This window comes from Malurus melanocephalus, unplaced genomic scaffold (assembly GCF_030028575.1).
Source record: "Malurus melanocephalus ecotype Western Australia unplaced genomic scaffold, MMel_1.1 scaffold_183, whole genome shotgun sequence".
In the NCBI taxonomy this organism is placed as follows: domain Eukaryota; kingdom Metazoa; phylum Chordata; class Aves; order Passeriformes; family Maluridae; genus Malurus; species Malurus melanocephalus.
This window is the reverse complement of record NW_026623415.1, coordinates 126,610-151,374: the sequence shown is the minus strand read 5'-3', so window position 1 is coordinate 151,374 and position 24,765 is coordinate 126,610. Positions and strand designations below refer to the sequence as shown.

General features: G+C 38.9%; 1 protein-coding gene across 1 annotated transcript in view; it reads right to left on the bottom strand.

The window, feature by feature from the left end:
* Window positions 1-8,247: 8,247 nt before the first annotated feature.
* The window catches only part of USP6NL (USP6 N-terminal like), a 62,906-nt gene continuing 46,388 nt past the window's right edge, over window positions 8,248-24,765 (bottom strand). The window contains exons 10-14 of the mRNA XM_057373021.1: window positions 24,170-24,264; window positions 23,310-23,375; window positions 23,125-23,224; window positions 20,827-20,979; window positions 8,248-10,052 (exon numbers count right to left, since the gene is read on the bottom strand). Coding sequence (XP_057229004.1) covers window positions 8,611-10,052; window positions 20,827-20,979; window positions 23,125-23,224; window positions 23,310-23,375; window positions 24,170-24,264 — 1,856 coding nt within the window. The 3' untranslated portion in view covers window positions 8,248-8,610. The remainder of the gene's footprint in view (window positions 10,053-20,826; window positions 20,980-23,124; window positions 23,225-23,309; window positions 23,376-24,169; window positions 24,265-24,765) is intronic.

Below are 24,765 nucleotides of genomic sequence, written 5' to 3'. Positions count from 1 at the left end.
ACAGAATATGCAGGCTGGGGAGGTTTTATAAAGTAGCTCAGCTATACTAATGGCAAAACTGAGCATCTGTTGGATGCCAAGGATGTAAAGAAAGGAGYTCTTCCTTGCCTTCCTAAGCAACATGGATATTGGCTCCTCAAATTCGATGAAGAATAGTGAGGACTATGTCACTTGAGAAGCTGGACACAACTCTTTGACCTGCTTCAATAATTTAAAATAATTAAATGCAATTCCCTCACATCATGGAGAGTGCTCCTTCAGCACTGCATGAGTAACGTGGTTGCTTTTACGGCTGGAAACAATTCCAATCCCACAGCAATCCTACTGTGTTGCTTAAAGAGAAAAGAATTGCAAGACAGGAGTTCGGACATCTCACCTTCCTTTTCTGAAGAGAAATCCCTTAAAAATTACTGATAAACCCCCAGAGACCTCCACAGGTTAGGCTTGTAGATGGAAACACAGTGCTTGGTTTAGCTCCAGAGACATCCATTGAGTTGGCCAACTTGCCAGCTAAGATTCTGCTGAGCCCTGCCAGCAAAACACTGCACAAAAGGACAAATCCTTCTGCGTACTCTACTCAGGGGATAGAGCCAAGGTATCTTAAAGAAAGGCAAATCCAGTTCAACTACCTTGTTGGCAGTCTTTTCAAAGGTACAGCTAACTCTCCRTCTTTGGATGGGTAGTTAAGTAATTTTCCTTTATTAATCCAATCCGAGGATAATTAGCAGTCATGGAAGTTTGGCTTCCCTCCTACAAGCCCCATTAGTCCAGCTGGAAAGGAAATTTGAGATCTCAGCTTAGGGTCATTTTAATATCAGAACATGATTCACTTCTAAAAGGGGAGGCAGACAAGGGAGTCTGGCCTTGGAGTTAATAATAAAGTAATTATCAGGGTTGCACAGAACGTTATTCTGGAACTCAAAGGCCTCTGTAAGAAACCACTTAAATGAACAGGGAAAAACATCACCTGACCAACCCTATTGAGTATAACATGAAGGTTATAATAAAAGTGATCTGCTTATGTGCCCAAAATCACACGTTCTGAAAGCATTTCAAAGCCTTTCAGACATAACATTTACAATGATAAATGTGTGCCCAGCGTGACACCCCACCCCGTCACTGAAATCATGGGGTTTTATAATGGCATTTAAAGAGCAAAACTATTTTGTTCCTTGCCTGAAGTTCGGCTACCAGAACTTTTCTCTGTGGGGAGCAGACAGAGCTGCACAACTTCAAGCAGGTCAAGTTCACAGATATTTAACTCCAGAATTCACAATTCTCCCCTCTGCTTTAGTATTTGGCATAATTTGGACAGAGCAGGGAGGATCAGGAGATGTGAAATTCTTAAGCTTTGTCACAAAACCAATAAACAAAGCCCACAACCAGCACCCAGGAGGAGCCATGAATACTTAGAGCAGACAAAGGGCTGATTTATTCCCCTTTCAGGCTTGGTGTGCTCAACACAAACMGAGCCCATCAGGAAAGCAGTGGGAGCAGGCAGGATGGATGCTGCCCACCAGGATGCACAACTGCATGGCAAGAGCACGCCGGAGGTAAAYGCTGCAGTTTGACACATTACACACCAGAATCACAATGTACAGCATCAAAAAGGTTCAAGTACAGCTCTGTACAACTCCAGCAGCCACAAATTACTTTCTATAGCTGTGAGAGCATTCATTCTGTGGCAAGGGGAGACTATTCCTTCTTTATTCASTACATGCGATGAAATATTTACAGAGACCACTATGCTCAGCCATCCAGTAAAGGCTGGCTTGCTCCTTTTGCTGACCAGCTCCAAGTTKTCAAATCACARACACAAAGTCCCACACAAGCAAGGMCTTTTCCCCCCAGGGGAAAGAGCTCAGCAGAGCCACTGATCATCCCAGACCTTCCAATTAACAGAGCAATAATCACCTCTACCAGTTGTGATGATACAGGTGCTGCTCACAGCACAGCCACCAGATAGGCCTTTCTAAAGTACTTGTGATTGGCTTTTACACTTGTAATTCCTTTTTTATGATCTCCAAATCATGTACTTYATCCCTTTTTCAGTGTTTTCTCCAAAGCCAAGTGACAGCAAAGCAACCTGAAGAGACTTTGAGACAGATTGGAGAATGCAATGAATTGACATAGAGCATGAAGCTCATGACAGGCTGACACAAGAATTGAAAGAAAACTCATTCACTGGAGAAGCAAACAAGTGGACATCTCTACTGGAACTGAAACAACTCTGACAGAAAAGATCTGACACAGTAAAACCCGGGGAACAAAAGGGGACAGTGCTGTGAAGGGTTTCAAAAGGTCCAGACACAAAGTCTGAACAAATGAAGGATATTCAACACCTTGAGCATTAGATGACAGTGAAATTAAGATCTTCTAATGCAGTCACTTTCTTTGGAGACTGAAAGGTTGATAGGGTGAGTTGCCTCCAAAGAACACTGAGGCCAAGAGGACCATTTTAAAATCACTTTCATATAAACACCATAGACAGTTTGTTCTGGGTTACCTYTATGGGGCTTATGTCCAGGAATTTGAAACTGTTGACTTCCAGAACAGACCAAACTGTTAACTCCTCCTCTGAGAGCACAGGTTCTCCATGATGTTCTTCAGCCAGGACACTGCTCACCTTGAGTGCTGCATGCAGTTTTGGGCACAACACAGGAGAGATATTAAATTATCAGAGAGCATCCAGAGATGCCAAGGAGGATGGTGAAGGGTCTGGAGGCTGTGTGAGGAGTGGCTGAGGGCATTTGGTCTGTTCAGCCTGAAGGAGACTGAGGAGACACCTCATTGCAGTTACAACTTTCTCATGAGAGGAAGAGGAGAGGCATCTCTGCACTGTGGTGACAGTGACAGGGAATAGCCTGAATTTGGGTCAGGGGTGGTTAAGGTTTGSTATCAGCAAAAGGTTCTTCATCCAGAGGTTGATAGGGCACTGGAACAGCCCCCCCAGGGAAGTGGTCACAGAACCAATCCTGACAGAGTCCAAGAAGTGTTTGGACAAGGCTCTCAGGCACAGGGTGTGACTTGTGGAGTGTCCTGTGCAGGGACAGGAGATGGACTCCATGATCCTTGTGGCTTCCTTCCATGATTCTGTGGAATTTCAGAAGAAAACCCAGGTGCTGCTAGAAACAATCTTTGTACTGAACTCCAACTTTACTCCCAAAGGATAAGGCAGCTAAGCATCACCATGTTTGATACCCAGCCCTTCTGCTTTAAAATTACATGAATTTTGCTATAAAATACACATTGCTGCTGGGTTCAAGGGAAGCCTTCCACCAATAACACTGTTCCACTCACCTGTATTGCAAAAACCCAGTTTTCACAGCTGGGTGCCAACGTGCCTGAAAATACCATCCAACCCACCTGATGGTAATACTGCAGATCACTTACTACTTATGGCATCATTCCTAGATGTGAGTTTTCTTTGGGGAAAAAAATATGGGAATAGGGAAGCTTAAAAAGAAAGCATATATCAGACAAAGTAATCTAAAAAACTTTTGGTTATTGAAAAAAACAAGGGGAGATCTGTTTTTTCCCAAGCGGCAATAGCACAAGTTTTTCTAAAAGATACTGTTGGAGTTACAAATACTATGCTTGAACCAAAAGTCAACTTCAGGTCTCCCAAGCAAGGAGAGGAGCTCAGGGATCCTAGTTCCCAACACAGGCTTCAATTCTTTGCCTCATCTCAATTCCAGCATAAAAATCTGGCAAAAATCATGTATTATCAGGAAACAAGGAGTTACTGACTTAAATCAAATACATGGGAGCTGCCAGTCTAAACTGGCATGTTCCTGTGACAGGATATAGCATTTTGCAAAACAATGCTTCCTTGTCTCTGTGTAAGATGGCTTTCGATGCTTGACCCCAAGAAGAAGCAACCTCAGACTTTGGGTTGCAGAGACTGCACAAGAGTCTCCACCCTATAGCATCCTTCACCCATGGCCAAATTAAATTGCTTTCTGCAAGGAAAAAACCTTCCTTGAGAATATCTGACCAACTGCAATACTGAGAATATAATTTTTTCCTTAATTTGCACATAATCTAGAAAGGAAAAGCTGAAGAAGTAAACAATAAACTCTGATACAAACAGCAGAAACAGCAGTAAAAAGGCATCACAAAGCTTCTGAAAAACACATGTTGGCACATTATCAGAGAAAGAAGGCAGAAGAATCACATCATGCACAGCTCACCTTGACAAGGCTGACAACAAAATCAGTAAAACAAGCAAACAAAAAAAGGGAAGAAAAGTCAGAACAAGACATCTTTGTTTTCTGATTATTCATTCTAAAGGTACCATTGATTTTCTAACATATTAACTCCATAAGCACAAAGAAAAGCAGTCGGTGTAAGCAGAGAGAATCAGATCACTCAGGAGAGGGACCTACATGCTCCCTGTTGCAGTGAGAAGTTCTCTTGGCACAAAGAACCCAGAAAATGGTGTCTTTCCCAGGATTTGGCAACCACTGAAAGGCTATTCTGAAATGACTGCAATTATATTTCCAATTTCAATTGTTGGCCCAGTCATCTCCTCATTGCAACTCTGCCACTAAAAGCATTTGGATTGTCTTAATATTGCCCAAAAGAAAAAAGAAACTGCAGCAAATAATGCAGTAGCTTCATGCCATCTAAAGAGGAGCCTGAACAATACTTGGTTAAGTAGCTGTTAAACTGCAAATATGCTACATTTACAGAACTTTACAAAAATGCAGTATTTAAAGGACTACAAAAAAAGATTATATTTTCCACTCACTGAAGTATTGAAAGTGGAATGTTCTCTGCTGGAAATGAAACGGTGGGCGTTTGATGGCATATTTTAAATAGTATTCTTCTTTGTGCATGCAGTGTAATGCCACCCAAGGGGAAGATTAAAAAAAAAAAGTCTGCAATTTGCAAGTCCATTTCAAAGTCATATTGAGGATGATGTGAAATTCGGGATAGGATTCTTGAGAGAAATCTCCCTGGAAAATGTGYGTGTACCTCAGGGAAGCTTTGGATTTGCTTCCCCACACTGGAAGGCTGTTCTGTCTTTTGACATTTCAATGTTGTTTACTGTTTGCATCTAATTTTGGAATTATTCTGTGGTTTATTACAATGGTGTATCTTTGGCTACCAATAAGATGCTTCTCTTTTGCATCTTCCATGATTTCTAAAAATTTCTCGCTATTTGTCTTGAAACTTTTACTGGTAGTGAGGACAGAGCAGTTACCTTTATGTAAGGGATTCATCCTGCTGACAGATATTACACAGGTAACTGGCATTTACACATCTTAGCCTTGAGAAAAACAGGACTGTCCTCACAAGTCTGATCATTYTGAAACAACTGCAAACAATATCATGCTTTAAGGCTTTAGGTAGTCATCAGCAGGATTACGAGGAAATACTCTCCTTAACAGACTTCTGTCTAAACAGCTTTTCTCCTTCTTAGGTGTTGCCTTCCCTAAAGCATTAACCTAGCACAGCATCCGAGGGAAAGGAAATGCAGCCACAGCAGACCACAGCATAYACTCAAGGTCCTTCCTTTTCCTCTTACAACCTAATTGGTTTAATTTCACTAAATTTTTGCCAYACAGAAGTTAGACAYGTCTCCTTACTTAAGTCTTCTGTGYTCTGCTGTGYTAATTTTCCAAATCCCTATGCTGAATTTGTCTCACTAACCACAAGGAAAGCTGTGACAACTAGCTTCGAAAAGAAACCTATAGTTTTTACAAAGCTCATAGCAGAGAGATTTTGGAAAATTATGAAACCACAAGAAGAAAAAGGACTCAAGTTTCATGTTGATACTTACCACTCCATTTTTTTTCAGTGCTGTCACAGAAACAGTGACAGCAAAGCTCTTATGARGATATCTAACCCATGACACTGAGATGATTCCCTCCACCAGGAACGCACTGGCACAGCTGTGTCTCACTTCACTCTGCATCAAGTGGGTTTTGTTATTGGTTCAACTGACAGACTCAAATCTGGCTGTACCTTTAGTTCAGTTTGTCCAGTTAAAGGAAGATAAAAATGTATTTTTCACTACAAACAGATGACAAAAGGCTGGTGTGTTTTTTTAAAGAAAAACCAATTCAATAGTATCCTCCAAACATGTGAGAGACAGAAGCCACCGTCAGACTATCATTTTGCACTTCGATCAATGCAACTTTGCAAATTCCTCTGGTATTGGGTGAGATTATTAAAACAAAACCAGAAAATTATGATCACAGTTTAYGCTCCTAGCTTTTGCAAATGACAGGCTAAGGTTTAGAAGTGTAATAAACTATAATCAATAATCTTGCTGCTTCTGCAATAATGCAAAAGCRCTGTATAGATTGTATCCACATTGCTTAGTCTAAAAATAAACATGTACAAATTGAACAGGATGCATCATATATACACATGATTCATTTATGAAAAGCAATTATTTGTTCYGAGAATAGCAAAAGTCCAGTTTGGAACTAATAAAATAATTTAAAAAAAAAAAGACAAAACAACATAAGCTTAATTATTATTATTTTAACATGTTAAAAATACAGTCACATCAAAATAGGGTACACAGTTATAAAACTGTTGCAGATGAAATAAGAAAATAGTGTGTATATATTTTATATATAAAAATCTACAGTATTTACTAATGCTGATACATATTTTGGAGCCTCATGTTGTTTGCACAAATAAATTGTACAGCTTTGTTATGAATTACAGAATCATCATTAAACACTGAGATTATTACACTTAGCCACAATATTATATACATACATTTCTAAGCTGCTGTAAGCAATCAGAACTAAAGTAAGCCCAAGTCATATTTATCTTCACGATTTTAGTTTAGGATTTCAGTGTAGTGCTTGGCTACTGTTACTTCGCTGCAGTTTGCAATTTTTAAAATATAAAATTGCCCAGTTATTAAAAATTACATCAGACACATTATATACACAAAAAAAAGTTTTGAAACATACTAAGTAAATGTTACTTCCATTTGTAAAAATTGTTTTACTTCTGTACCTTAAAACTTACAGAGCCAACCTGCAGCAGTAATAGGCACTAAAGCTCATTCTTTAAAGGAAAAAAATAATATCCATTTCTATGTTTTCAGTTAACAAACCTTACAAAACAAAAGGGAACAGGACAACCTTCCAAACCATACCAAACTGGTGTTGATACCAATGTTTAGTACTTCAGTATTAGAGAAATCTCTCTGTTCAGCACTCCAAGGACCTCTTCTGGTGAGACCCTCCTCTGCCTCAGCTCCCAGCGAGAGGTCAGCGCGTCCTGCCGCTCACAGGACTACATCCTACATGTGCCACTTCACCTGCTTTTAATTCCACCCCCARTTCACAGTCAGACAAAGGAAAACACAAAGTAGAACAGGCTGCAAACACTAATTAGAATTACATCAGCAAGAGTTTAAGGTTCCTGTTAACAACAGTTAGGGTCATTTTAGTGTAAAACAGCGCGAAATGTGAGCAGCCCGACAGCACACGGCCCATCACAGACACAAACCCAGCAGTTTGGGGGGAAAAAGGGCAAAACACAAYGGAATCCACTTGACAAAGCTTAAGAGAAGGGACACTGCATACTCACACAGCTTGGGGAATATCAAGCCTGAAGCAAAGCTCACTCCTGCGTGCCCTTCACAGAGGTGTCAAGGAGCTGTGCAATTCTCTGATACCTGTGAGATTTGGCCCTGCAACCAGTTTTAGTCTGACAGCACAGCATGGCAAAAAGTGAAGGGTGCAGCACCATTTCTGTATCTGGCATTAGTCTCACTGTGCTCCAGTATTTTGCATATAGAACAACATTCTGAAGGTAGATTTGGGTGAGAAGGTAAAAATTCTACACCTTCCATGCACCTAAAGAAACCCTAAACACTGCCCTGAATTTTAAGCACCATTTCTTAGCCAGATTAGAGAGACATTTTTGGCTTTCTGCTTTTGCCTGCCTGCTCCTTCCTGCTGAGGAAAATGACAAACAGTAGTCAAAGGMGAGGAAATTAACTCTCACATAAGATTAAATTAATAATCCCAAAGCATCTCTCCTGCCCAGAACAGATACTGGGATGCTGAGGCAGCTGTATAAAAATGACAGAAATYTCCATTCAAAATGAATGGCTTCTCAAATAAATTACAAAGAAAAATTAATATGAAATAAAAGTACTTCACGAGCTTTGCCCTAAGTTAAATGTATTTACATTTAAACTCTTTAGCTCTTTTCCATATGAATTTGTGTACTGTAAGTGCACACTCACACAGGTGCACACACACACACACACACACACATCTGTACAGTGCATTAACAATGTCAGTCAAAATTAAACTTTTAAGTGTGTTACAGGTTTTAGGCAGAAGGATTGTAACACAAGTTATTTCAATGTAAGGAGCGATGACAGCATGAACCACATGGCRTATATGAGCTTATTGCTATGTCTATGTGCATTAGATCACTTCCATGCAAGTCCAAGAACTCCACCAGCCTTCAAACCAAAGTCTGAAATATCTCTGAAACAGTGTAGTTATTTTTAAACTCACATGAACCACTTTTCAGAGAAGAACTGAGGTGGACTACTACTAACACAGTACTGTTCAACTGGTTTTGGTTCTTGCCATTTTACTAAGCACAGCCAGATTCTCAGAGAAGCACAGACTCATGCAYAGACAATCCATCAGTTCTGTTCCGATACTGTTGGGCTTGAGCTGATGGGCTTGAATATTGATACTGTGGCGAACCATTCTCTTCAAAGGCTGGTGAAGTCCTGAATCTTACTGGACTATCCATGGAAACAGCAGGAAGACTGTGGTCTTGTAAAGGTGTTGACTGAAAATGCTGGTATTTCTGGAAATGATCCAAGTGGCCTTTGTTAAGGTCTTGGCTCCAGGGCTGCCTGTAGGGTTCGTGTCTGTAGATGTAGGTGGTGTCTGGCCACTTTCTCTCCTCTGGTAAATAATCCACTGGTGGGATTATGAACCTGACACCCGGGGAGGACCTCGAGTTGCTGGTGTAAGCATCAACAGGAGCGACTTCTGTCTGACCAGGGGCTGGTGAAAGGGGATTTTGGCGAMTGGTAGGATAGGAATTCATGGGCAGTTTATTTGTGGAATAATCTACTGACATAAAAGGCGGGTAGGGCCTTCCAGAGGGGCTGGTTCGATTCCCATGGTAATGCAGAGGTGCAGAACTTGCATTTCCTATACTGGAAACATGCTTTGGAGAATTCCCATAGTAAATAGGGGGATTACTRTAACCTGGCAGTGGCTGTTTTACATTCAGTCCATGAGGTGGAACATCAGACTGAGATGCATATTTTGGAGATCTGGGTTGTGAAGTGAAGGTGTAATTATTGGGTATTTTTAAWGGAGCTGGTATTTTTTCTGTTTGCTTTCTTGGACTGTTAGGAAATGCTACGTGCCTAGGACTCTGTGGATGAGTTCTCTCAAGCATCTCTTCAACAGGATTCTCGTTCTCAGTTTCATCCTCTGAAACATTGTCATACTGAGATGCATTAGACCCTCGCTTACCTTCATCAGCATCCAAAACCCTCACCTTTTGCTTTACATTCAAAGGCTGCATTYCTTCAGGACTTGGTGGTGGGCCCAAAACCGAATGGTTTACTGGCCTCCCTTTCACTTCTGCMGTGAGTTTCATTGTCTTTTCCATTATTTTGATATCAGATGGTTTATTCCACTTAGGTACAAATTCCCTTCTTGCATTGGAAGTAGCATTAGAATTTTGATTAGCAGCTGCATTATTGTATAGACTCGAGTTGTCTTGCTCTATKGGCTGAGGCTTTTTTCTGGTATCTACCTCGTTCTTAGGCAAACTGTTTTGTGTCTCTATTGGTCGAATCTTCTGCTGTTTTAAAGAAGGTTTCTTYTCCACAGAATTAATTCTTTTTCGGTCATTTGGTGAAGTTTCTGGTTCTTCTTCTGTGGATGGTGGTCTCTCTGTCCTTCTTGCTGCTTGTGTACCAGTGCTGTTCTGTCCATTAAGCACTGGAGTGGAATTAAGCACAGAAGGCTGAGGTCCTGATGGAATCTGCCCCAATGGCTTCTTTGGAAATTCATCTTCTTTACCTAAAAGAAGAACAGRWATAASRTAAGTTYACCTTTGTGCAGAAGCCTTCTTTGATCTGTTGGTCATGCAAGCAAAAATAGCTACAAATTAACTGAGCCTCTCTCTGGGTCACCATTCTGCTGAACACCTCAAAGTTTCTTCTGTACATTGACATGGAACACAGATTKTCTGTAGCCTCTCATCCCAACCGGTTATTCCTTCCTACAGCTGATGCAATCTTACCAAGCTTTGGTTCCATCATGACACTTCTGAAAAAAAAATCATTTTCCTAGATGACATGTTGCTTACAGCACCTACTCTGTATGGAAGCATTCTCACATTGTCATATTAAGCAAACTACTTTATCCACTTTAAAACTGCAAATTAAAATCTACTGTTCCCCATTCATTCATCTTTTAATGTTCATGTCTGGCAAGCCACACTATCAGCTGCTCCCTCACATGCAYGAAGTTCCCAGCAGACATCTCTGGACTGTCTCTCACTTCAGTTTTTGGGGAGAGCTCTTCATTAACCACAATCCTCATTCCCCCTAAAACTCTCCCTGCCCAGAAATTTCATCCTCAGTATTAAAAACCTCCAGTAAAAAAGGCTCTACACAGAATCTTTTTTTTTTCAGTTCAGCTTTTTATCAATACAGAACAAGCAAAGCTGACACCAATACTGGCTACATCACGGTTTCAACTGAGCGTTCCATGGCTGGGYTTTGCCCAACACAAGGACATCATTTACTGAACAAAGATATAAATGAAAAGCTCTCCCAGACTGGAGCTCAGCACATTGCAACAGCCAGTGACAGACATCAGCTGTGTGGAGACCCAGAGCAACCCACACTGACATACAGAAAGAATAAAGAAGTGTTTCATGGCTTGATGCTGCTCACAGAACAATTCACATCAAATGTTCTACTGCAACCCTTCTCCTTAGCAGTCAACACCCTTCATAGTCGCAGCCAGTGTCTTTTATCATATCTACTTTCATATAACTTATTTAATTGCGTAATCCATTACTTTCCCATTATAAGAAGAAAAGGTCATGYACTTCTCATTAAATGTATTAATCTAGATTTAATTCATTTGATGTTCAGCATTTAAAAAAAACAGAAGTTTTAAAGTCAGCATTACCAAACAAATCCTATTCACTGTGTACCTATTTATAAAGCAGAAGCTCTGTTGTAAGGAGGAAAAAAAAAATGGCTACCCTTGCTTAAATGCTATGCAAAATAAATTAAATAAAATGGCTGTTGGTAAAATAGTTTTGTTTAATCCCTGCTTCCTCCTAAGGCAAGGACTATAGAATCTCCTCCCATCAGAGATCAGAGAGTCAGCACCTCCCTTTCTAGCTATTTGTAATTTAAATTCTTTTTGTTTGTCTATATGGGTTCACAGGAGTGAATACACATAAATGTCTCTCCCTGACAAGTGCTGKGGTTACAAGTGAGCTATGTTCATTTACACAGGCAGGAGCAGGAGCTCAGTCTTTGATGAGTGGCTCATGATACAGATACACTGAGGAAAGCCAGCAGCCAAGGTCACTGTTATTTATTATAACAGCGTAACAAACTACCAGCATGGATCAGTTGCTATATAAACTAAATGAAAACTCAGAGTTTGAGCCAGCCAGGCCATAGCAGGAGGACAGCAGAGAAGAACACAATGGTGCTGTGTGTCACGACAACACAACTAAATAAAACCACTTATTGGAAACAGCCTGGTTTTGCCAAACAATTAAACTACTCTTTTCTTTATTTTTCTTCACAAGAGCCAGAGGTCATATGGAAGCCTACCCTTTGCTTCTGAAATAACTTCAGAAACCCGAGTTCACATACAGCATACACGGTGGGGCTGGGCCTCAGCATTAGGCTCCAACGAGCAGCTCTTGGAATTACAAATCTGATGTTTGGTCTCTTCCCATATGGGTCCCCACTATTCCCAAATCAGGCTAAAATCTGGAACAGGGCTCTCAGACCTGCACTCCCCAGGAAGGGAGTGTTCCACCACTGGAAGAACAGATGAGGGGACAGAGGAATGAGCTGCACTGATGCTGTGAATAGGTGATTTAACAGCTCTGCAATACACACACTGCTGCACCAGGCTCTCCAAAACTGTCCTTTAGTCTTTATGAACAGGAGTTCACTTTCTAAACTTGCTTCAGTTTGGCAAGAGGCATTTTTATCACTTAATTCTGTCTGCATCCTCAAATACAGGGTCAGGCAAAGCTGAAGATCTTGTCTTCTAAATAAAAGTGAATTTTGCACATAAYAAATATTCTTCATATTGAAACTATAGATTGCAGTGCTTTCAGTCTTAGTAAACTTAAATGTGAAAATAGCAYGAAGACTGAATTAGGAAACAATACTTTGGTATGTACAAAATACCTACCAAAAACTTGGCATCTAAATCATACAGAACTAGTCTCAATAAACTGCTAATCTATTTATAGCCTCCAGGAGATCCAAAGTACTTAYGGCACAACATAAGAAAATGGCTCTGCAACATCTCTAAATTACTTTATTTCCATCCTTGTATGCAAGATATGCTTTAGAAAAATTGTGTTCTTTCTTCCACACTTGAAGCTAAAATATTCTAGTTACATATATATAAAAACCTGAAGACCAGTTTCTCTGGTAGCTGCAATGCTTCCTTCACTTGCCCACGGTCATCAAAAGTATGAACTGATTTCTCACAGCTTTTACTCTAAGAAATGCCTACAGAGCAACAGGGGATCCTTTAAATATACTTGGTTGCACAACAAAGGTGGGGTTTGTGTGAGGTTTTTGGTTTTTAATTTCACACACTTAGGGTTTCCTAATTACCATTAAGCACTAATAAACCCAAGTGAGAATACTGCAGACATTTTTATTGAATTCTACCGAGGCAGCTTTGTGTCACCTCTCCTCCTCATTTCAAGGTAAAGGAACACACTACAACCAGGCATATGTGGGCTGCATGGTCGAGATGATGTATCCTGTAACATGAATCACAGCTGTAAAATGACTATGTGAGAAATCTAGCCATGTCTGTAAGTGAAATTGTTTGAACTCAACATTAGTTCACGTTCTGAATAACAAGGAAAGCATTGCAAGACAATAGTTCATTTAGAAGAAAAACCCTTGCATTTTAACAGCATGATACCATGTTTATAGGCTGGTAACCCCAGAGCTTAATGCTTTCAGTGAAAACAAAACACAGAACAATGAGAATGTCTGGAACGAGGCTCAGTGGGGAAAAGAAGAAACACAGGTTGAATTTTAGCCACAGGGCTTCTACAGAACTTGGTTTAACTTGACCTTGGACAAAAACAAGTGGCACTGGTTGCTTAGTCACCCACATCTGCTTCTGGAACTGAGCAAGGCCACATTGCTGGAGGGACCAACTCAATAATCAAGGCTACAAAGCACAGGCCTTGTTCTGGTTCAAAGCTGCTCCAGCACTGATCACTCCCTGCCATAAAAAGCACTGGGAGGAAAGGATTTGGGTAAGGATCTATGACGCTGCAGCAAAAAGACATCCTGCAAACTAACCACCTTCTAAATGCAATTATTCTGAAACTGCAAAGTGGATACTTAATTCTAAGCGTACAAATCATACATAAACATCCATACACCCACATGCACAGAGTTGCCAATTCCAGTGAAAACAAGTACTTAAAAAATAAATAAAAGCTCTTGAAATTCMAAAAAATTTCACAAATTTAAACAAGTAGAGGATAACCAAATTACCACCATGCATATGACTACAACAGGACACTCCCCAAATGCACAAATAGCATGCCAACTGTGTATAGGAATGTTTTGTGCAGTCCACTAACAGCAATAACAGCAAGAAGCCCACAATGCTGCATGCTGGCAAGAAAGAAAGAAAAAAGATAATAAAAGCAAAAAGCTGAGGAGAAGAAACCATAATGCAAAAGCAAACAAAATCAACCAAGTCACAACAAACATCTCTACCTGAAGAGGTACATAAACAGCTCGCCAGACAAGCATGCAAAAGCACTGATTCTTTCTAGCCACATTTCTTTTATCTACCATTTTTCCATTCCAAATCTGCCTAAAGCCCCACACACAGCTCTCAATCATCTCCTTTACTACTTCAGCTAAACACACTGTTCAAACTCCTCAGATTTGAACACGGAGAAATTTTATCTGGGTGTTTTTCAATTGAGGAAATTCAACTGAGTATCTGTTTGTGTTGTTGATCCAAAATCTGAGTTAATTCACTGTCTGGACATATCTGTCTGAGAAATGGAGAAACTGCTAAATTCCACAATAAGTACTTTTGGAACAAATACTGTTCTATACAATCTGTGATGTTTACATRCAAGAATTGAAAGCATTTTAAAACTAGAAATTAAGACAAAACTGTCTAGTTCAGCTGACTTGTTCTGACCTCCACAATCATCAAAATATCCCTTAGTCCTCTGAAGCAATCTGGGCAATCAGATTTTTCCCAGGTTGCCAGTATTCCTGTGAGATATGGATATCTCATCCTTCTCTCCTTCCTTCCTTCAACAGAGCAGGTTTCTACACCATTTAGTTACTGCCTTCTCCCAAAGACAAGCATTATAATAACTTGTATCAGAATTTACAGAGCAGGAACTATAGATTTTCTGTTTTTCCTTTAAAAGAAAGGTAGTGAYTTAGTTGGCTTCTATGCAGTATAGCATAAAATAAGCAAACAACAAAGAAAGGGTGAAAAACAGGTGAGGAAGGAGAGCAATGGAAGTAGAGGGAGACAAGCAAAAAAAAAACAAAAACAAAAAACCAATCAAGTACTTGTTTATTGTTGGCAAACATATTCCCTGACATGAAAAGGAGCAAAGCAAATATAACCAGATCTGACTGCTCCCCAAAAGAGAAGAAATACAAGCCATACTAAAGAAAGTTTGCCTCCTGACTTCCTCCTGCTCAAACAAGCCTTGGCCACCACCCAGTGGAAGCTGATCTCCACTACAAGACTTTTACAGRTAATTGCTTCAGGAGGCACTAACAGCCTCATGCATCGAGTAGCAGACATATAATTGGAGTAAAGTGCTTTAAGTGCTCTCTCCGGTGAATAACAGTCTAGTCCTTAATTTCAGCACCAGAATACATGCACTTTGACTGTTCTAACACAATTTTCAAGGATGGTAATGGTCACAAAAACAACTCTTAAAATGACATCTTGAAATTTTGTGTTTATTTTCCATCAGTGACATCCCATCTTCTTTGGTTTACAAGTCCAAGAGAATTTTAAAGAAATTTAAGTGCCTACACTAGAAGCTCAAGCTGCTGTCTSAAAGTCAACCTCTGCTCTTCCTCCTTTATATGCCATCACTGGCAAAGGAGTTGCAAAATGAAATACTGCTGGAGAACTWGAAGGGAGAACAAAAAGTACTGTTTGCCCCTATGCTGTTGTGTCACTTTTGTAGTACTGACAGTAGGGAAAACTTATTTTATAAACATCTGCATTCAGATAAACAACAGAAATTTTACAGAGTTGTTCATCAGCCAGAAGATACAGGTGATCAGCTACATGCCTGTAAGCTATCCTTGCAAAATGCAATTTCTAAAATTAACCACTTTGCTTTACATCCCTAATTCCACATTCCTTCCAGAAAATATATTTCCTTGAAAAGACACTTTTAAACAGAAATATAAACAGTGACCAACACAACTATCTGCATCGTGTGTTAAAAGATCATGCAAGTTCTAAACAGCAAAGATTTTTAAAAGATGCAAAGCCAAAGTCTAAAACTGCAAGGATATATACTAATTCTATTRGTATAATTCCACATGTTATTTTAGTTTATAGTATTGCTGCATCACACAAGAAACAAAGCAAAAAACAGTTTAGTTGATTAAAACATGAAGTGCATTGTCTGAAGTAGCTACTTGGGTATTCTTGAAGTACAAGAGAAAAATCCAAAATTCCTCTGAAACAAAACACAACCAAAAGAAAGACACCATCAGAAACAGGAAAGTCCAGCTGATTTACATATTTCTATTATTTTGGCTGTCAAAAGGCTCACTAACAGGAGAGAACAGACATTATTTAATAGATTACTAAGGTAGTATACATTATTGCACGATCACTGATGACTTATGTAAAATAGATAATTGAATAAAAGATACTGATAAGAACTTTAATAAAATATAACATCAAATATAAATATCAGATAAACATTTTAAAATTTATGGCAAATGCAAGGTTCAAACTTCGCTAGTTTTCCCTGAATGCAGAAAAGATTGGAAAAACTACAAAGAACTGGAGTTTAAAGCTGRTGTTAACCGCAAGGACTCGGGCAGATTCCAGATTTGCCAATATTGTTTTAAAAATAAGGTACAAGACCTTTATCTTTAATTTCAGGCCTTCTCAGCTGCTGTAAAGTCTATTAAACCTCCAGTCATAAAAATCCAACCCAGAACCYCTCTGCCCTCCCTTTTCAGGACACCTTATATTAAAACACAGGTGAGAAACTGTCTCAAGAACAGACCTGAGGGGGCTTCAAGCCTGTCTTGTTTACAAAGTACTGGATTAATAAACTATTTTCAGCAACATCTTTTTAATATGAAACTTTCACTGSTAAGCACTTCTGTTTATTAAAGTCAGACACTATAAAAATCTATCCATATATAAATATTTTTTATTAAGCATTGAATTATTCATGTAGTCCTAAAGGAAAAAATTACAGCAAAGCTGCAAATTCTATCCGTATCTTGTGAGCWTTTATAGAATTTAGCTGCTGTTTTAAATAACAGACAAGGAAAGAATTTGCATTGAGGAATTTTGGAAATCAATGGTGTATGCCAATAAAATTCTTCTCRTTATKGTCTTAACAACATYCTTGAATTAAGGAAGAGATTGTTGMATCTCYACTGGATCTGGCTCTGTGTAAAGTCACACAGATTTAGGTGAGAGTGTTGTTCAAGAACCAGCCATGTTGTGGGCACCCTTCAGCACATTCCAGGCAATCCAGAAAATACCAAATGCCTTTTCTTATTTTGAGGGTATGTCAGAGAAGTACCTTCAAGGATAGTTTCTGTATACAGCTGTCACAGCCCCACTTCTCCCAGGGCTCAACAACCACAGCTTCCCAGTAAGAGGTGTGCTTACCCACGCAGCCCAGTCTCCAGAGTCACTGGGAGAGAGGGATGCCTATTCTTGGGTTGTAGGGACAGCACTGAGGGTGCAAGCCACCCTCTGGAGGCTGGTCAGCCTCCAAAACTGGTCAGCACCCAAYCAGAAAGTAGGACAGAGTAGGAAAAAGCCATGGTCTTCTTTATGCAAAACAATCCAMCTACTGACACTCAACATTAGTAAGATCCCCTTAAACAGCCCAGCTGAGGGCTTTATCAGAGAAAATGTTAAACAAGTCCCTTCTTTCTCTGCTCTGAAGGGAACAAGGAGCTCCTTAATTCACTGAGAGAAGCCATGAAGGAAGTGAGCCAGAGAGAGCTACATCAGACATAAACAGACATCCACTTGCAAGTAACACGAAAGTTATTACATCTTTTAATATCCTACTGCAGCTTACCCTACTAGGGCAGGAAAATCTATACAGCCTAACAAAGGATGCCAGATGGAAAATTCCACTGAGCTTAATTAGCTCACTGCTATTCCTGGATGACTGATACTGATGCAACTGCAAGATGAAGATTTTTTTTTTTTTTCATTTTCCTAACATGCATTTTTACTTTAGTTTTAAAAGGTGTAATTCTTGCTCAGTGAAAAGAAAGGTACAAGATAGGAAGCAGTGCTTTGATTTCAGCTGAGAAAACTAAAATAAACATTATTTTCTCAGGCTACAGTGAATATTTAAATGAACAGACTGGTATTTTTTGTGTCCACATGACATATAATAGTCTTAGATGAAATAAGAAGAAAAGCAGTGAAACTCAAGGTAAGTAAAGACAGTAGAGCCAGGCATTTGGATGGGGTTTGTATGGGCAGGTTTTGGCAGCCTGTGGGAGAGAAGAGTGTGAGGAGTCCTCACCTTTTGGAGAGAGAAGTGACAGAAACAACATAGGAGGAACTGATCACATCCCTAATTCCCCATCCCCCTGTGCCACTGGGGAGGAGGTAGGAAAAAAAAAAAAGGGGAGTGAAGCTGAACCCAGGAAAAAGGGAAGGGGGATGAGGTTTTTAGTAAGATTTTATTTCTCACTTTCTGACTCCGATTTGATTGATAATAAATTCAMTTAATTTCTTCAASTCAAGTCTGTTCTGCTCATGATGGCAATTGCTGAGTGATCTCTCCCTTTTCTGATCCTGATCCAGAGCAGTGGATCAAAGARYCTTTTGTTGTATTTTCTCTTCCCTGYCCAGCTGGTGTCCYATCARGATCAACCTGCCACAACACRAGCAAAGCTGAATGTCTAGAGAAGGCTTAGAACTGGTAAAAGAATATTGCTTGAAGATGGATTGATAAACCAAAATTAAAAGCATGGGAAAACTTAAAAAAAATAAAAATAAAGGCTCGTGAAATTTGTAAGAAGAACAAATGAGGCAACCTCACTCAAATACAGATAAGAGCACACAAATCATCTAGATTCCCARGRACTAGGATGAAGGCATTTTATTTTTATTMTGTGAAAGGTTAAGTTATGTTCCCTTTTACCTCTAGGAAAAACATACCACACAGAAAGGCTTTCCCAGGCTACTTTGAAAGAAAAAATGAAAAAGCTCAATTCCAGCACCAAAATACACTAGACTTGGGCTTTGCTCTTCCTACTTTAAAATCAAACCTCCCTCATTCATATTGAGGGGGGAGAAACCCAACACACTGAAGACATTTTGTTAYTGATGTTGCCTTTAGCTACCAAAATGAAGAACCAAAGTACTTCAAAAACCATTGGCATCCTGTCAGCTCACAGTATCAGTAGCTACACCTAAAGTGTGCACAGCATGAAATGAAACAACTGCATCCCACTGCCAGGGTCCCAGCAAGGAGACACACTCACCATCCTTTGCTGTTGGTAGCCACAAGAGAAGACTCCTTGAGTCTCACATTCTGTCACAAGGTGGGTGACACTTAAGTCACCTAAAGCCCCTTTGAATTTTCTATGAAAATCCAGAGCATTCTCGAACAAACTTTCACTTGTAGGCATTTTATGTTCTACCAAAACAAAGGYCTTAAAACATAAGTAAGTTAGGAACAGACTTTCTGCCTTTTCCATCAACAAAGTGTSTGGTAAATTCTGCATTTKCCACAGAAAATCTCAACATGACTTACAAGTATGGAATTTTCTAGGCTGGAAGATACATTAACTCCATCAAGTAGCAAACTGCAAAAATCTTCCCCAATTCTTCAGCTACCACCGTTTCAACTGGAAACAAAGAACTTTTCACTGATGAAATTTACTTTACCACATCCACAAAAATTCTATWCATCTGCAAACAACTGAAGTTGTTGGGATAACTCCCTCACGGYTCAAACACAACCATGGAGAATTCTGCATTTAAGATTTAAGAGACAGGACTCCTGTGATCTATCTCCTTTAACATGGTGGTGTGGAACTGATGTTAAAGGATGCAGTTGCTCGTATTGGTAGAAGAGCTGGGACAGAAAGAGCAACTTCTGAAGAGAAAGTCAAGACTGAAACCTAACTTGTAGAAAAAGAATGAAGAGGAGGTAGAATGGAAATGCTGTGGTGAGAAGGGAGAAGCAACAGATGAAAAGACAGGAGCAAAAACTAGACTTAGACCTATCGTGGGTGGAAGAAAGTCTGCTGAATATATTGTACAGAAACTCAGGAAGAGAGCAAAACACAGCAATAGGGAGCAAGAGAAATGGAAAACTGACAAGAACCAAAATGATAAGAAACAAGTGTACAAAAAGTGTTAGTACTCCACAGGAACAGATTCRCTGAAGAACCAGATGAAACAGGTATTTATTTGTAATGAGTACTTCTGACACAGACCAATACTGCATCTAATAAATGTCTACAGAAACAAAAAAATTAAGTTCATTAATGAAAGAATAAATTATCACAACAACACTACACAGGAAACCTTTATTCTGACACTTCTTAACTTCTGAAAGCTAACCACAGCAACTTAATGAAGTTACTTTAAGGTAATTTCTGCCATGTCTAATTTTTTTTAAAAAACATTTTCTCACGTACTTTTCTACAATTAGCAAGGATAAAGTAAAAGGACTCTGCATAATCACAAGAAAATATCTAATTAAGGACTGTGKAGGTAGGGATAGAAGAGAACAGACTCTTAAGAGGAAGAAGTGATTCTATACATTTTATAAGTAGGAACACATGAAACAACCATCTCTTGACTGCAACCAAAAAGCACAAAAGCTAAGAAGAAACATAGAAAATTAACCCATTAAACACCCAGCACGTCTATCACTTGCAAAAAATTAAAAGTCTGGATTTGACTGACTGAGGAAGCTATTTGACCTGAAATTTAGTCCACATSTAATCAATCTACAAAACAGTCTGGGTTCTCAGACAATTAAGTGTTGCAAACACTTTGAAACCTTTATTTTGATCCTCTATCTGAAAGATTCTACAAATTCAAGTTAATAGAATTACAAGAACAGGGTATTTTTGCCATTAGCTTAAAACCAGTAAACAAAACACCAAAAGAAGAAGAAATTAATCACAGGAAAAGTGCTGATTTTACACTGTAAATTATTTTTGGGTAAAAACACTCCAAATCTATGCAGTGATGAAGAGGAAAATGTCTGCACAGTTTTCAACAGCATGAATTAACATTTAAAAAATTAACAATGTGTGAATAGCTCCAAATATCTAAATCTGCATATGTGCATAKTTCTTACCAGCTACTGGTAAATCCAGCTTTGCTCGTTTCAATTCTGATATAGAATTTTGGAGCTGCTCTATTACAAAGTCGTCTTCATAGAAGAAATCCTTGGATAAAGACTCCTGCAGAAATTCTACAAGCTCTTCCATTTGTAATTTCATCAGATGCTCTACATAAGGAGAAAACATTACATTATACATTAAGATATCTTGATAATGAACACTCAAAACTGTACTTTAGTCATTAGGTGCTTTTGTTTTCAAAGTAAAATGAAAAACACTTGTTAATTAGGCAGATAACAGATTTCTACACCAGAGATATAAAAATGCATTAAAWATTCACTTGCAAGTCACCATGGAAATCCTTTCTACACATCATTCTCTACTTAAGACAGTRTTTTGCAAAGAGGGGCATCTTCAGAAAACTAACTACAAGGCACTCTCTTTCAGCCTTCTCATGGCCAACAGCTTCAGGTCTTTATTTGCCAGCCTGAATCCTTAACTTACAAACACGACTGTTCATCTGTACAGCATTTATCATCTCTCTTATTAGGAGCTCTGAAAAGCAGAAAAACATTTTTTAAAATCGCTGTTTACAGTACCCTCRTTCACAACTGAATTAACTCCATATGAAATTATGATGGCAGTTCACACTTCAGAACCATTGCTTCAGGCTCTCTGAAAATTCAGGTCRTATTTTGAAAGTCATTTTACAGTCATCAGATTATTTTTCTTTCCCTTTTTACGCAGCAGTAAGGCCATGTGGATTGCCAAGCTGCAACTGCATACCTATGTAGCTTTTTTAATCATCTGTATGTCATCAAAAGTTTCAGAATGTATCATTTCAATACAGAAACCATTAAAAAATGTTTTGGTGYTGTAATAAAAATGCTCTTGGCATGTATTTCACAATGACACTTTGACTGGATAGCTATACCATCCATGTTTTTGAGGGTAGACAAGAAACTGGAAAACAAATCAGAATCTGTCTCCTGCCAGCCCTCTCATCTGCTCTGTTGCCGTGAGGGCCTCTCTGTGTTTGATCACGGAGGAAGTTGCTGTGTACTTGCTAAGCAAGCAAATCCACACTCAGACTTTTTCCTCAGGTCTTCCCATTAAAAGAGTGGTGAATTAAAAAAAGAAAAAAAAAAGAAAACCAAGTAGATATCTATCGGCGAATAAAAAAAAAGATGCCCAAAATGCTAAGCCTAATGATTTGCCTCTAAATGTTTAGCTTTCTCAAGTGCAATAACATAAAACATAACCTTTTTGAGYTTTTAAAGCACTTCATGAACAAACTAATGAGAACACCCCAGTGACATAGTGAGGTAGCATCACCACAGYTCAAGCAGGATAAACTAGCAAGGAAATTATGACATCAATTCTGCAGGCCCCAGGCAGACCTCTGCATTTYTGTAGAGTCAAATACTTCACTCAGAAAAGCAAAGTCCCACACTAAATGTCTCAAATTCGAGCTACAAGGTATGATCCTAAAAAATGATCAAGTCTCTTCAGAAGACAACATCCACCCTCAAAAGCATTTTGGGTCCTTTGGAATTCAGGATGCTATGTCACTTTGAGGAACCAAGCATAAATACTTTACAATTCTAGTCAAAATCTCAAATTTTACTTTGCCCAGAWTCAAGAGATAAAGGAGAAGGTCACACAGGCAGACTACACAAATTCTAGATTTTAATYACATTCTTGGACAAACAATGGTACAAAGAGACACAGACTAGTGATTCGTCATTGTTGAGGTATTTGCTGGTAGATATTCAGSATTTAGTGGCACACTCTGGATTTTTGTGTGCTTTTTCAATTAATTTAAATACTGTGGGGGCTAACAAGCCATTTCCAGAYCATAAAACTATCACACTTTTCCCCGCTGTTTAGTCAGCAATACAACTCATTTCAGGTCCAAATAATCTTCTTATTCTAATAAATAATTCTCTTTGACAATCACACTGCACTGGGCCCAGCTGAGGTKGAGTTAATTTTCCCCACAGCTGCCCTTACAGTGCTGTGCTGTGCACTGCTGTCCAGAAAGGTCCCTCATTTTCTCCTTCCCCCAATTCTGCTGAGGAGGAATAGAGCAGCTTCGTGGGCATCTGGATCCAGCCAAGGTCAACCCACAACACACACACATTAACAAAGCAAAGATTTTTAACTTTTTATGCATAAGGAATATAAAATACTTCAGCAGCATAAAGCAAATGAGAAACCAAGACTTTCACACATTAAGGTCAAACTACACAAAAATAACTAAACTAAAACAAAACTCTGATCAAGTTTCAAACATTTGAGAGATTTCTTACTTCTGTGCAGTTTCAGAATTGTGTAAGACATAGCAGTGAGAATCCGCTCTCCTTCAAGTATGTAGATATCCCATATCCTGAGGCTTAAAGTAAAGGGAGTCTGCAATGACAGAATCAGGCAATGCTGTGAAAAGTCTGCCTCAAGTCACAATTAAAAACAGCAACAGAAAGAAAAACATACTCACACGATCAAGAAAACACTGGAAAAACCACTTGGTTGTGTAAAAGCTGGTGGGCATATCCTGGGAGTCCTGCAAACAACATGGATGTTGAAAAATACTTTCAAAAWTCCAAGTAATGCCTTGCACTGTCCATGGAAAAATATTTTCCCCTTGAGGCCAATCTACTCAATAGTCACCCTAAATAATTAATTAAACTACACAGAAGACATTGTTATTTCATTCAAAAAAAAAAAAGAAATTTCTGTCTTTTATAGTTCTTCTTCATCAATTTCACCGCCTGAAGAACACACACTTGGAGATGCAGAAGTATTAATACATTCTAGACTTTTATCATGTTCTTGGGACAGGGGTAGGGTTAGAAACATTAGAAGAAAAAAAGGCCTATTATTTTCTATTTAAGAGCATTAGAAGAGGTAAAACTCCACATTTAGCTTCATGAAAATAGAAGTGTTTTAATAGGACCATTAACCCCTCTTACAAGGTTGTTTTTTAAACAGAGATTAAAACTGGTTGGTCATAAAGTCACCACTGTCCAGGGATGAACCACAAAACTAAACATACAAAAACCCTTGATAAAATGCTTTACCAGCAGCTCACACAAGGCCAAATAGAAGAACCACACACTGTCCATAACTCAGAGATCCCAGGACACTCAAATTACTAACTCTTAGAAATCAATTTTATCACAACTCTGCCAAGGTGCACCATAACTTTGCCTATAATGAAAACATCARCACTTCTGTCTCTTAAAGATTTGCATTTTTTTCCTGAGGTTTGAGTATTCTTGATCTAGTGGGTTCAAGGTAAAAACAAGGTAGAAAGCTGTAAATTAGCATTGCTTGTATTGTGAATTAAATACTTACCAAATGCTGCTTAAGTTTGGACAAAAATTTCTTCAGTATTTTGTCATGATGTTCCTGAAACCTCATCAGTTTTGGAAAACCAGGAATAAAAAAACCTAAGAAAAGAAGTTGAYCATTTAACAGGTGTTTGTAGTATAAAAATGACATTAAAAAAGGCATTAAGGCTGCAAGAGCATTATCCTTCTGTAAGACCACTAGACCTAAACAGATATTCATAACTGTATTTTGATGTCTCTATACAGATCTGTACATACTCCTGCCTAAATAGCTACAATCAATGCATTCCCTTAGTGACTATTATTAGATTAGAATGACAAATGACAGCAGGTCCATCAGTCCTACATTAGTCAATCCAATACAAGATCACGTGGAAACCACATTAGTAATTATTCTTTCAAAAAAAACCAAAACAAAGAATCCCGACCTACACCCTCTAAAATTGAAATTATAGCCCAGAAAATTCATGAGAGCAGGGCCAACAGCACAGGCATCTACTAGAGCTGTTTGCATTGAAGAAAAGATCATTCAAAAGACAAGAGGGATATTCTAGCACAACAAATATCATGATTACATACTAATAAAAGTATGTATGTACA